General features: G+C 39.0%; 1 protein-coding gene across 3 annotated transcripts in view; it reads left to right on the top strand.

Moving 5' to 3' along the window:
• The window catches only part of arid1b (AT rich interactive domain 1B (SWI1-like)), a 132,722-nt gene that overhangs the window by 20,046 nt on the left and 97,485 nt on the right, over positions 1–15,191 (top strand). For all 3 annotated transcript variants that reach the window (XM_037242253.1, XM_037242252.1, XM_037242254.1), the window contains one exon: positions 6,087–6,290. In XM_037242253.1, the coding sequence (XP_037098148.1) occupies positions 6,087–6,290 (204 nt within the window). The remainder of the gene's footprint in view (positions 1–6,086; positions 6,291–15,191) is intronic.

Below are 15,191 nucleotides of genomic sequence, written 5' to 3'. Positions count from 1 at the left end.
AACCGTGCGATCTGCAACTTTCCCTCGCGTTCGCGGGAGGGGGCTGGGAAGGGTGAATTATGATCATGTGTGTGCGTGGTGTAAATATCGGTGTCAAACGCAGAGGGTACACCTCTCGCCAACACTGAGCGACACGGCGGAGAGAGCAATTATGTGCATTGCGCCAAACACAAAAGCATAAGGGTTGTCTGCATTACGCCAGCCTCTTATCTGACTTCTCTCTCGCTCTCAGTCTGCCTCTCATACTAACCTCCTCATTGCCAAACATGCACTGTTTATCTGGGAGCCTCCACCCACCTCCTCCGTCTCCTGCTCTCTCCTCGGATAATCTCATCCTCATAACCTATGCATGCATATTGAGCTAAAGGAGGGATCCAGCGAGCTCCTTGCGGACCGGAGCTTCTCACTGTTATTTGTTACGGGACTTTTTCCTAACAAGGCATGCGTTCTGAGATGCAGTTTATGATGCAAAGTGAATCTCGGAACGCCACCGTGCATACAGCCCGCCTATTTGCCGGCAAAATTGAGGCTCACTCACGCGACACATTTAGTCTTTAAGGTGGTATTAAAATAGGTTCTTGCTTAATAGAGGCCGGACAGGGAAGAGTTAACGTGCGGCGCTCTTCTGCTCTCCGCTTGATGACATCAGTATTGTCTCTGCATCCATGAAATTAATTTTTCTAATCTTAGTCAGCAGGAGCGGGGGAATTTGCACACATTAATATGGAACTCGATCTCGTCGCCCACTGCTCCTGTCTCTCTCGCTTTCTCCCTTCCTCCCCCATCTTTTCTCTCTCTCCCTTGTTCCTATTTTATGCTGTTTTCTAAAACAGGAGGCCCAAACGTAAGTGTTTTCAAGCCTCAAATGTCTAGCTTTGTTCTGCAGGCGAAGGCATCTCAAGGCCCACTGTGTAATAGGAATTGGAGAGTGCTTTGCTGCATGTTATAAATAAATAACATAAAAGACAAGAGTGATTGTCCCAGTAGACCGACGGCTCTGGCTGCAGCATGTTGATTCTCCAAAAAGAGACACAAGCTGCACAGAGCGCTATAGACAATAATTATCCTTATTTGTTTCTACTCCCAAATTCACACGGCTAAAAGGGTTTCATTACTCAGGAAAAAAAAAAAGGCAGGTAGTATTTGCTCCCAGAGAAAAAGAGATAATCAATAAAAAAGGTTTGATGTCTTTTTTTAGGTGACATCTAAAGCTGTTTTAAAACGATCTGCCCCGTAAGCACTCCTCATCTTGTTAAAGTATAAATCCAAGTAGCAAAAGAAGTACATTGAGCTTTAGAAAAAAACAAAAAAAACAATACACACTGTAACGATTGCAACACTCAACCTGAAAATGGTTTTATGGAGCTGTCCAAGAGGAAACGCTTACTTTTTCCACACAGTGTTAAACTGCCAGGTACTATAAGGAAACATAATAGCCCAATGAATTGCTCTTTGGAGGATTAAACCATTTCTGAAGTAGCTGTTGCTCAATAAAGCAGCTTGTAGCCCATAAAGAACATCATGAAGGTTACAGGAAGACCATCGTACCGATGCAAACATATGGAAACGCAAATGGAAACACTCAAATTTTGGCACTGGAAATTAGCTCTGTAGCTCAGTCTTTTCCTAGAAGGTCGATCATCTGCGTTTCCATGCAAATCAATATTCTCATTAACTCAACGAAAGAAGCACTTTGAATGAGAAATTGCATTTCCACTGTCTAAACCAGATAAGCTAACTTTTTAAGATTGCCGTGGCTAGACAGTGTGAGGGGCAGTGGTCGTGGATTGAGCAAACAGATATGGGGTCACTGTAAAAATAATAATGCTTATGTTGGATCACCCTGTTGCTGTGTTTCAGATCTGGATGTTAAAATGTGCTGGAGTGATGCAAGGGGGATGTAACTGTTCGCTTGGAATCTAAACTACAATACTCAAAATATTGTCATCCATGAATGAAGCTCATGAGTGGGCATTTCATAACGCTGATGTTCACACATCCCACAATGCACTGCACCAAATGTAAACGACGCCATTTTGGCAAGATAGAAAAGAAAGGAATTTTCACATTGGAGTCAGAACGATCATGGCATAGCTATAGTCGTCAAAGAGTCAGAGAGCTTTCCATCGTAAATCCTTCAGCTAATATTGCTATACTATCCTACCAGCGTGGCGGCGGAAAAAAATGGGGATCAGTCACGTGATATCCAAAGGAGTATTGGTCCGCATGTAAACACGTGTTTGTGGACACAGAACAGCTGTAAAGGGCTGATAGGAGAAGGGATGATTTTAACAAGTGTGAAGGACAAAATGTAGCAAACTATTTGTGAATAATAATAATAACAATAAAAATAATCATAATAATGATCATCATCATAATACAGTAGCTCAAAATAAAATGAATGGCAAGCATTGCCCAATATTATTTTTATGTCTTATTTCATCCCAGCGTGTCTCCTAATCCACGTTTGAGCCTTTTGTTTCTTTCTGCATAACAACTCGCAACATTAAAGCACGAAGGAGTGAAATCTGTTTTTCTAAAATAAAACTATTGTCAAATGAACTCCAAAAGCAATTTAACAGGTTTCACCCCGTAGTAATTTCACCATGTTCTGTGTAATGGCTTTGTTTTGCAAAGAAAAGATACAAGCTCCCCAGACAGAGAATGCAAGTGAGAGAGAGAGAGAGAGAGAGGACTTCATAAATTGAATTTTAAATTTAGCAGTTGAAATTCTATTGCCCCCAACTCTCCCCTTCCATTCAGAGCATGTGCAGATGAACCAAACAGAAAACACTTTTTTTTAATCTACTGTCCCCTCTGGCACAAACATGATTTTGTTCATGTCATATTCATATTTCCCCCCTAAGTACACTCATTTCTCTTAGGGGAGGAAAAAAGAATGTTTCAATTTGTCAAGAAATGTTTCTTGTGCTTTGAGGGAATCGGTGGGCATATCTCAAGGAAGCCTTCAGTGGGCTGAAATCTCATTTAGTGGAACTTGTCACGAGGGCAGATATGAGGCTGTGTTTGGGGAAGAGGAGAGTTAACTGGCTGCGTTGATAATGTCACATGTGGAAGATGGACTGATGTGTCTGCTTGCTTGTAATTTCACTGCAGCAGTTCTATTTGACAAATCCTCACTCTGTGTGTGTGTGTGTGTGTGTTATATTTGCGGGCATATTTGCGTTTAATCGAGCATCCACTTCTCCATTCCCAAAACCCAGAAGTTATTTTCTCATTCCAGTGCACTTTTAAGTGTTTTCACTTTTTTTTTTTTTGGCAAGCCAATGTTAGTGTCTGTATACACTTGGCAGCATGTGCGAGGGGATTTACTTGAGTTGGCTCAGTAGTTGTTACAAGTGGAGGAGCTCTTGAGATGTAGCTGGTGAACTGAGTGGTGTTTGGGGGGGTTAGCGAGTGCCATTATAGTTTAGCGGGGCAAGTGTATTTTGGTTGCATATAGTGAAAAGACAATGGAAGCATGCTACTGTTGAAAAGACTCGTCTTCTAGTGAAAACAAGATTTTTTTTCCCAATTATAACTCATTGGCCTTTACATATGAGACATACAGGAAATCATTTTGTAATGCAATTTTCTAATTCTCTTTCAGTATTGAATAGAGCTTTTCATCTGTTGGGCTTACTGTGAATTTATTTTTTATATGATACAAGAAGCTACAAATTAGACATTCATATTAAGATTCATATTTTCCCCCTTTGCTTTTTACTCTGGCTCATACCTTTAATGTACTCCCTTATGTGGATTTCTGACAAGTGCTTTTACATATTAGATATCAGCTTTTTCTTCTGGTAAATCAGAGACATTATGGCTTACAGAATGTAATGAAATGATGATGAAAGAGTTGTAATCATATCTGTACTGCTGAGGCTAATTATTTTTGATCGACGCTGTCTGAGAGGTATTTAAAATATGTCCAAGGTTGAACACAGTCTGCTCCAGAATACTTGAAAACATTGCTAACGTCGTCATATAAATAGAGTATACAAATTAGCAAAGCAGCAATATTACTGAAACTATGAAAGAGTGAATTTGAATGTTGCATCACAGATGCGCCACACTTATTTTTTAACAACTTTTTTCTCAGAAGAACAAGGAGTTGAGTGGAATAATAACTGCACCTTAAATTTTTGCTACCCATTAACTATGTGATAGAATATTAAACAGACTTCCTGGGTTTATCTAAAGCAACCTAGAAATAATTGACCTGACAGTTTCATGTAAGGAAGTAAAATGAGAAAATTGTAGAGGTGTGACGATTCATTGATTAATCAACAAGTCGTTAATTATTTTTGATAATTGATTAATAATTTATCTTTAAATGCAAAGTGTCCAAATGATAACTGCTCAAGTATAAATATCCGATTAATGTAGTTTTCCACAAAAGTTGGACAGATTATCTTTATGTGGAATCAAAATAAATCAATTGCTTTTTAAAAGAACAATCAACATTTTTGTCGATTTTTCTGGCATGCTACAGACTAAACCAATTAATGAATCATAATTAATTTATGGTTGCGCATCGTCAACCTAAAATAATGCCCTGTTTTGAAAAAACGATGGACATATATCACATTAATGATTAATCGACAAATTAATTTATATTTAATAAAATAATGGTTAGTTGCAGCCGTAGAAATGAGCATAATGCCAACCAGCTTGCTACATTTCTCAAAACAGCCTTTTTTTTTCCCTGATACACTTGTGAAATTCTGCTTGTGTTGACCTTTGCAAGATAATCCTCTCTCGCATCAGGCCTCAAACACCTCCATACTGCGAAACAACTTTCAGACCCCCTTGTGTTCTCTCCTCACGCCTTTTCTGGCTCTCTTTCACCATGGCTCTCACTAGCCAAACACCCTTTTGCACACACTTTTCCTTCACACACTGCGAAATAGCCCAAACTACTCCAAACACATGCCTCACTAGACAAAACCACTTTAAAAGCCAGACCGCCGAACGGTCTGCACGTAACCTGCTGAATAAAGTGCTTCCATCCCCTGACATGTCTTCTTGATATTAGCCTGGCAATATGAGGCAGTGGCAATTTCTTCTCCACACTCGACGAGGTGATATTGAGCTGGGGAGGAGGGAGTTGGCAGCGGTGGGGTGGTGTGTGTGCGAGTGTGTGTGTGTGTTATGCTCAGTGGAGACGAGAAAAGGAGAGAAGCAAAAGTGTGTGTAAGGAACAGTAGGAACAAAATGTCATAAATCACACATGATCCAACATAGTGGCAGTGAGACAAAAGGGTGAAAGCCTGAGAGGAGAAAGGCAGCGCAGGGGAAGTCGGCATTATCTGCCCGGCCGACACACAAACACGTCGCTACAGGTGACGGATTAGCCTGGACTGATCCCGAATTTTCCAGTGTCTCACCAAGACCCCCTCAAATCCCCCTTAAAAAGACACTGAAATACTCACTGTGAAATGAATTGATGACACCTTCTCTTGCAAGTGCTCTTTGGATTGCTTTGACTACTTGACTGTCGTGAATTTCCTCCAGGGCTTCCAACTTGAATTGCTTTGTCACTTGAAGCCGGTCCCTTATTTTATAATTCATAACAGTGGAATGTCTATTTTGTGCTGTTTTGCTGTAAGCAACAACAAGCGAGGTGGCGATGTAGTCAAGTGATTATTGGCCCTGTTGGTCTGCGGTTGTAGGCTATAAAGTTTTTTATTGCTATTGTTTCTTGTTGCTTTAAACCACTTTTACCGCCATTAAAACCTTTTCAGGCATTATAATCAAGATGCGTTATAATTAAATGGTTTCATTTTGGCCTTCTTCCAGCAAAGTTTCCTCCCCAAAGCAACGCAATAAACATCCTTGCTAAGTAATTCCATTTGTAGTTCATTCATGACCTGCAGACATCCATTTAAGGCCTCCAATCAACATGTCATTAGAAGATAAATCAATTGTTGATGTGGTTTAGAGGGTGTGCACTTAATTTACCTATGGCAAAGGCTTCAGCGTGCTTGATGACGGTTGAATTAATTTTATTATATACAATTACAATTACAATTTGCAATCGGAGACACTTAAGTTGTTTATGTTTCATTTCTCCTCCACAGGTGTCCTCATTGGACTTCATGGCAATGAAGCGCTCGCAACTTTACGGAATGGCCAATAATCCTTACTCGAGCCCACAGCAGCCAGCGGGTGGGCCTTACACTCCTAGCCAGCCGTATACTCCGCCTCCCTCGCATCGTTATCCAATGAGCATGCCGGGAAGAGGTCAAATGGGCATGGGCGGTATGCAGTATCCTCAGCAGCAGGTATGTTCACTAACCAACATTTTTTGTTGCATAAGGTAATGACAATGCTTTGTTAGTTTCTGTAGAAAGGATAATAAGAGATGATGCAATAGTCAGTTAATTGTCACTCGCTTCAGTACCAAAACTAGTTCATCAACATCGAATAGATTCACTCAGCGGTAGAAGAGAGACATCTGATCCAACTTTTCAACTGTCACACAGTAAATCATTTGACGTTAATATTGTTTTGGGGGAAAAAAAAAATCCTAAAATTTTGGTCTGTTCAGTTCTGGCCAGGGGCATTTTCTATTTGCTTTGCGTTGAAATACAATTTAATGAATTTTTCCAGTGTTAAAATGATTTACCTTTGTGTCTACTATTTTATTCAGCTCTCCACTGATATCTAAATAAACCTTTAATCAAAAATGTTTTACTTTTGAAGACACTGTTGCATATCAATCAAGATAAATAATTACAAACCTATAAATAATTAGATTTTTTAATCTATTCCTCACCCTTGGAATAAAACAAAGATTAGAAGGTTTTAAATGTGGTGTTTCTTGCTTGTGTATTACTGCTCACGTTCTGAGAGTATGTAAAGGTAATGCTAAAAAATAAATTAGATTCAAATGTAAAATATGTACATTTTGCTCGGATGACATTGGGACCATTGTTACAAGCTGAGATTTGCGATTCCTACATAAATGTATGTCACCAGAGACCCTCATTCATACATACTGTATGTCCTCATTCAGACAGAGTCCGCATTAACATTTCACAACATTAAAGTACAACATGTAATGTGGTGAGCGTGAAAAGATTTATGTTTGCGGTGCTAAAGCTGTCTTATAACAGTCGTTTGTGGTCGTTGTGGTTTTATGAAATGCTTCACCGTCAAACAAGTTGTTTTTTTCTTGCTCCTGGAAAAAACATAAATGTGACATCCATGGTTGTCATCAGGCAGTAACAATATATTCCCCCCCCCCCCCTTGAAGGCTTTATAGGTTCAATTTGAGACAAGGTCTAAATTACCAAGCAGTGTGTATCACAGCCTGTGCTGGTGTCACTTCTGGTCATCACTCACTTTTTTTTGGACTCCCACTGATGCTCGGAGTAGAGGGTGTACATTTCACCTTTATCTTTTTCCCATTAAGGGTTTCATTTCATATTTCTATGAGCTGCTTGCTTGTTATCAACAAGTGTTTTCATGTGGATTACTGCCCCATGGAGGCATCACAGTGCAACACAATGAGCTTGTGTTGGAGACAATGATGCGTCATAAATAAATCTTATTTTGTACAAGGATGTGAACATTTAGTAGAACATCCGCTTAGTATTAATTGCATTGTGTGCTAGTAGGTTTGTAGAACATTTACAGAATGAAGTCAAGCTTCTTATATTCTATTGACTTGTGTGTGCGCTCATGAGCAAGTGTGTGTTTGTAAGACTGAGAGGTGCACGGTGTCCTATGCTGCCGCTGCCTGCTATTTACTGTGACAGCTTGGTCGCTTCCATTGGACTTGGACAGCTCACACCGAGGCGAGTGAGCTTCTAAATATAGCAAGACCAGAGAGAGAACGAGCGGGAGAGGGAGAGGAAAACACATTAGCATGCAGATTTCTTGCATTTTTAATGAACATTAAGTAGATACGCGTGCTATGTATACTGCTTGTGAACAGTTAGACATTCTGAGAAAAAGGATTTGCAATAGCAGGCTTTCGAGGAATATGGAGATTTTCGCAACAAAATTCACAGCAGATGCCAGATTTGGCAGCGCTATGATTGGCGCATTGAACATTGACCTTAAATATTGATTTGTCATTGTTGTCACTATAGCAGCTACAGCAAATGATGTAACAAAAACAACTATCAGGGGCAATCCACATCATTTCCAAACGTCTCATTTATTCTGAGTATTAATTGTACTCAAGGATCTGGATTGTAGTCATAGCTTCTTTCGGAGGGCCATTATGACTGTCAACCTAAATAAATGTATGAGCACCTCGTATTATATACAGTAAAAGCTACAAAACAAACTGACAAATAACTCGTTTTCAAATCAGACGAGTAAAAACTGGTCAAATATAAAAAAAAAAGACATTATTAAAAGTGAAGACAATTTGCAATTCTAGTAATGACACGCGAATTTGATGCACAATTTGTCTTCGCGGGCCACATGAAATGATGTGGCGGGCCGTATCTGGCCCCCGGGCCTTGAGTTTGAACCCTGTGTTTTAGATTATGACTCAATTAAAAGTCAAATGTAATGATAAATGGCTGATAATCCAAATAAATCCCGGTAGGGTTTCCTCTTAACGCAAACATTAAGTAAAAGATATGCTCCATTAAAACTACTATGACAAGTACAATTGATCCCAAATAGTTTATTGAGTAAATGTAAAAAAATAAATGTAGCTTATTACTACCCACCTCTTATTAGTAGCACTACAAACTCACTGATATACTATTATGATGTCCTCACACTCCTAAACTTATTTTGCAGATACATTTTACTGAATGAAGTTGTGAGCCTGCAGGGAAAGAAGTTGCCGTGCAAGATGTGTGCATGCCATGAGAGCCGATGCCATAACATACTGTCACTCACACAGTCAAAAACACATCCGTTGAACTATTTCGCGTTGAGCCCCTCTAGCGTATTACATAGGGGAGGCCGAGCACCAGCATAGCAATCACGGCATAGCGCTATGGAACGTAATTAGTTCAAATAGAATTAGTTGTTCACTCTGGCTATAGCCATGGGAACTGTGCTTCTAAAGTTTCTAATTATCTGGTACTGGCTTTAAACGCAGCACCACCACCGCCACCGCATTGACTGCATTACTGCAGCTGCTAGAAATCTAGCGCACAGTAATGACTTTGGAGGAGGTTTAATTCCACACGCTCGCATGAGAATAATGAGCCTCACCTACAGAAACAAGGTCAGAGGTCACATCTGAGAAAAAAAAAATGATGGCGTGCTTGATATCGATCGCCAACATGACTTTTAATTACAACATGGTAAAATGGAGAAAATGTGGAGATGTGAGAGGACCCCCATAACTACCATATCTTGTCGTCACATGTTGCCAAAACAGTTCGGGATGTCAGCCTCGCTATCTTGACTGCGGCTGTATTGGCAACACAATCCCCCATGATGCATTGCGCCTCAGGGCTGAAACCCCAGCTTGTCACAGCCAAACATGCGGCGATGTTGCCAGGCAACCTGTCACAGATATGTGTCTACCTCTGTGGATTGCCTGCTGTGTGTATGCGGGCGTGCATGCGTGTGTGTGTTGGGGTTTAGTGGAAGGACAAAAGGTCCTCTGCTTTACACTATAATTAAAGGCAGCTAAAATTAGGCCTTTCTTTTTATAAATAACACATCTATAAAAGTGGAAATTGGTTAATCCTTTGTCTTCCTTACTGCGTGTGTATCGTGCAGAGAATTTTCTCTTTTTCAATTATTTATTCATAATACTGTACAGTTTGGATTGTCACAAAAGCGAGAACACTCCTCGCATTTTTGTAAATATTTTATGATCTATGTACGTTTTCATAACACAACACTGACGAAATTATACTGCTGCATTGTAAATTGCATGTATACAGCTTTTATGACCGTGTAAATGTTCAATTCCCTTAAGTTTACTCAACACAGCCAATGATGTCCAAATTGCTGGCAACAGAGGAGAAGAGTGAAAATGTCCATCTTCTCAGAAAAAATACAATAACATATACATAGCAAATATTTTTAATATGAGTAGTATACTCGATTTTGTAAGATATAGTATGTCTAGAGTTCTCATACGCTTATACAGGAAGTGTATCCTTGTGCACATTTCACATGATCCTACATGCATTCATGCACATGTTCTGACACATTCCTCACTCTGCAGCTCGCTGACATTTGGCTAAACCTCTCCTGGGTTGTTGCTTGGCTTAGTCCCGTAATAAGAGGCAAGCATGGACAAAGATCTTAGTAATGATGGCTCAGGAAACACACTGGCTCTCAGCCTGTGTATCATCCTGTTAATGCATGCCTGTGACTGTGTTAGCAATGTGTGTATCGATACTCAAGTATCGATACCTCAAGCTGAATGATTTCAGGATGTTTTTCTCAAATCAAGATCCAGTAATATAAAAAAACAATTCAGAAAATTTAATCAACACATTAAAGCTATTACTGTAATAATGGAAGTAAACCAAATGGGGGGTTCCATGCAGTCCTTTTGTGGTTATTAAATTAGTTTAATTAAGCAAAAACTACTTCTGGCTGTCATACAGTAGTATATAGATATAATTGTGTGTAAAAATATCATTTCAAACTAAAAATGAAATTGGTGGCAGTGAACATCACGAGAATGTGTGAGAACATGAGAACAAACTTGCAGTTTCTTAACCGTATTTGAGTTTATTTTGTATTTTAACCAAGTAAAGCATTTTGTGTGTGTTATCTGTGAGAAACGCTTCGTAAATAAAATGTACTTGGAAGAAGTGAAAAACAAAACAAAAGTAGAAGAAAGAGCAAAGCGTCTTTGGGATGAATGACAAGCCACATGAGAGAAGCGTCTACTCGGGAAGTGGAATGAAACTGAAATGCAAAAAAAAAAAAAAAACTCGTCCAATTTCAAGCATAATTTCCTGTGATGTCAAAGTTGGCAGACGAAGAGGAAAGGGAATTTGAAGGAAAGAGTGTTTGATGTGAAATAAGGGGAGGGTGGATTGCGTGGGAGGATGATAAATAAAAAACAAAAACAAATATCCTGGGCAATGAAGACAGAAAGAGTGTATGAGATCCCGTGTGAACGAAGAATAAAGGTGAATATGTCCAAAGGTTTTGAAGAAACAATCACCAGTATTGACTATTTGTTTCTTTTTCATGTGGAACAGAAACCATTTTCTTATATCACAGCTGGAGTGAATTTCATTTTCCATTGTAACTGGAACACATGCATGAATCTATTGTTACTTTTACAATCAACACCTTTTGCTTCCACCTTAGTAGCATATTTCCTGATAAAACACAAATAACATGATTGTAATCTGAGAAATAAGATTTCACGCTAATAATGTTGTGAGTCAGTGCGTTTTTGTTTTTTTCAAGCAACATTTTCCAATGTTTTTGTCAAAGAAGATTGTGTTCATAACTGTCCTATCCTCCTAACTGCCCATGGGGCTGTGATGTATTACCTCATTAATCAAGTGTTTTTATTGGCGGCAGCATCTCAACATTTACATATAATTTTTTCAGGGAATAGCAATTTCTACCTATTATAGACAGTGCCGTGAAAAAAAAATCATGTTTTGGCAGTAATTTTCCCACTTAAATGTTTAAGATCATCAATCAGTCAAAGTTAACCCAAATAAACAGAAAATCAGGCATGACTCCAGCAGTGGCGGAGCTAGAGGGGGCCCGTGGGGGCACTGTAATGCTGAAATATGCTTGGACTTCCCAGCTTCGAGACCAGATAATTGACTTTTGGGTATTTTCCGTTTTTTACAGGAACTATTTTACACTTTTCCACACATCAGCTGAAGACATATTTGTCAACAATCTTTATCAGCATTTTCTGAAGATATTGGTATTTTAAATTATTATTTTTTTAAATTCTTGTGTGGCTGTAATACGAAAGATGTGTTTGGGTTCTGGTGTTGAATCCATCAACATACGTACAAAGTTGGCAAACTTCTTTTAACCATCCAAAATAAAGTAATAAAAAATAAAATAAGAAGTATATGTTGATTAACTATAACAAATACATGAAATCAAATCATTATCGGTCAATATTGTTATAACATATCATCTATAGGTCTTTACGAAACAACGTAGACTACCATATTAGCTACGGATTGAGGTAGATTCCTAGATTTTCACTTTTTATAGTTTTTGTCTCAGGTGGTGAGTGCTATCAGAATGTAAAGCAATCTATCTAATGTAGGACATTAAAATCAATATTTTCTGCACAACATGCATGTTAATAATGTGTTTCATTTGGGCATAAAAGTTCTTCAAGTTTGCATCATAAAAATACAACTTGCAAAATCCTCTCCTGTCCAAACATCATCCTGTGGTATATTGACTTGAGCGCAAGAGAAATGAGTAATTTACAACATTGATTGCGTCCTGGAAGGAGGGGGTGGGGCGTTTTCACCATTGCGGGGAGCAAGGGCCACTTGGAAGCACTTAGGGCCCCCCGGGTGCCGGGGTTGTCTGGGGGGTTAATGCAGCCACCGCTATAGCCTCTTACCGATGACTGGGAAGCCCAGATAAATCAGCCCATCTGCCAGGAAGGCTGGAGGGGGTAGAAGGGATGGAGATACAAAAGGGACCACTCCAGCCCCTCCCTTTTTGAAAGGCTCTTGAAATATTGAATGCTTGCTGTTCAAAGTACCCATCTCATCCACGTGGTCACACACTTGTGCCTATGCTATTTTCCTCGAGAACTCAGACCTGCACTCCTTGCCGACACGCGGGAGCCTAGGCTTTCTCCTCTCACAATTACAGAACACATTAGGGGGGGGGGTGTAAAGGTGGGGTTGAAAAAGGACAGAGAAAAAGATTGAAAGAGTAGAGGACAGCAATTTGAAAAAGGCTGATTAATTAAAGGTTCCTCTCTGGCTGCGGAATAGATGAAGTTTCAGAATCAATTAATTAGCAAGCTAGCCTACGCACATCAATGGCTCTAATAGCCTGCTCTCATTTGTAACTTTTATTACCCCTCGACTGTGGAGTGGCTCTTAGCCAATCACACGTAACGCTGAGCCAATGCTGCATGACCATTAAGTGAAAGATGAGAGTGAAAATCTCTCCCATTTTACTCAGTTTAAGTGATGTTATTTATTTCAATAAAGCAGACAAGCAGGATTTTGTTTATGTCTTCACAACTCAGGTTGGGCATACACATACTGCTCCCCCCACATTTTTAAAATTGTTTTAGTTCACGCGTCTAAGACCGTAATAGCAGCTGCCGCTGTGTCCTCTAGTTAGTCTGTCTTTCTCAAAGTCAATCTGGGTTAAATTAGGGCCGCAATGATCATATGTCTCCCATTGAATAATGCAGTTTTCAGATATATAATCATATATATTTTTTGTGGGTTAAATAACAATTATGAACACTCAACATTAATATAAGATATTTAATGAATAAGAAATTGTCTTTTTTTTTTACATAATCAACTGCTTTTCTTGAATTTAAATTGTGCAGAGCACAAAACTGTATTTTTGCGTATAGAAACGTTATTTGATGAAATTTGGGGCTATGAGACTCAATAATGTCAGAAACACAGTAACATTTTTGCCTACTAAAACAAAGTGCTTTAGCACCGAGCTTGCCTCCACCGACGACTACTCGTGGGTTCTGCCCAGCAAAGCTTTTTAGGACTGCCTCGGCATTTGAGATATTGAAATTAATTTATGTTTTGCTACTTAGTGTGTTTTAATAAGGTGCAAAATGTAAATTTTCCCTCGCAAACTGTATTACAAAACAATTTATTTTGAACCTTGATAATAGGCGCAAGTGGGTTATGTCTTTTAAAAACACACTTCTCATTCTGTTATGCCTTGTATTAGTTGCTTGAACTGCAAACTCTATCATGCTCACCCAGGCAGGTGAGTTGATGTTTGGATTTAATACAATTAGTGTTGCATGCAGGCAAGGCTGTAATACATCACAAACTGCATGTTTCTGAGAGCTGCATACTCACTGCTCCCTCTTCTGTGCTCTATATCTGCCTATTGATAAGATAAAAGAGCAGTGAGATGAAAGAAAAATCACATGGGGGAGCATGGAAAATAAAGGGGGTGAAGAAAATCTGTGTCTTGCAAGGGGATTATCCCATTTTTTTCTCTCAATGAGAATTCATCTGATTTTTCATCCATACTAAAATATTCTTACACAGGTCAAATCTGACGGAGGAGAGATTTGCAAAAGCATCATTAAAACATATCTCAGAAGTTAAATTGAAATGATTCACCATTTGTCTGGCTTAGTGCCAAGCACAGAGATCCAGTTTAGGGCTGGCTTGGAATATAAAGGTTTGACAGTTGACCTAAGTATTATTAGCCCAAACTCTTTTTTTTTTTTTTATCAAGACGTGTTGACCTCAACTTGATTGATTTTGAATGTATTCAGAAAAAAATTATTGTTCATTCTTATAATTGGTAAATATGCATTTTAAACAATTTCAATGAAAATATGAGGTCATAAAAATGGGATGGAACGTAGCTGATTCTTGGTCAATCGAAGCGGAGACCTTAATGGCGAGTCTGCTGTGTTGCTCACTGGCGAAGTGTTAACAAAATAAAACAAACGATTATTGCTGATTGGTGACAGCAGTGCATGTGTGTAAGAGCCTTACACATTTTTCTTATCTTTCTTCTAGTGTCATAATTCAATATTCTAAATCATTGGCGAAACATAAAATTGTTTCCAAGAACAAGTATTTATCTCTTCTTACCATTCACTTACTAAAGGCTAAGATGAAAAACAGCACATTGTCAATTCATACCTCAGGGACACTTTACACAGCTCCATTGCCCAAGAGGACTGCTTTACTGATTGAGGACTCACAAACAGACTAATGTTGTAAAGATGAGAAGTGGTGCTACTGATCCTTTCAAAGTTGGCAGTGTCTGTACTGACCCCGAGCCACTTGACAGTTTAATGTGTCAGCATCATTTAACACATTGGCACATTCGAGTGCCAGCAACTTAGGCAGCTTCCATTGTAATAGCCTGTAGTGATGCTGGTTCACAAGCTTGTTTTTTTTAGTTTTGCTTTGTGCAACCCTCCATTCAACATCCTCTACTTATAAAAAGTTCAAAACAGTTGTATAGGGCAGTTTTGTGATAAGTAATAATGTCATAACCGAACTTCAAATAGCCTAAAAGCTTTCTTTAAATGAAGTAGCTGCCGACTCCTT

This window comes from Syngnathus acus, chromosome 22 (genome assembly GCF_901709675.1).
Source record: "Syngnathus acus chromosome 22, fSynAcu1.2, whole genome shotgun sequence".
NCBI lineage: Eukaryota > Metazoa > Chordata > Actinopteri > Syngnathiformes > Syngnathidae > Syngnathus > Syngnathus acus.
The sequence above is the reverse complement of the archived record's forward strand: the minus strand, read 5'-3'. Positions and strand labels throughout refer to the sequence as shown.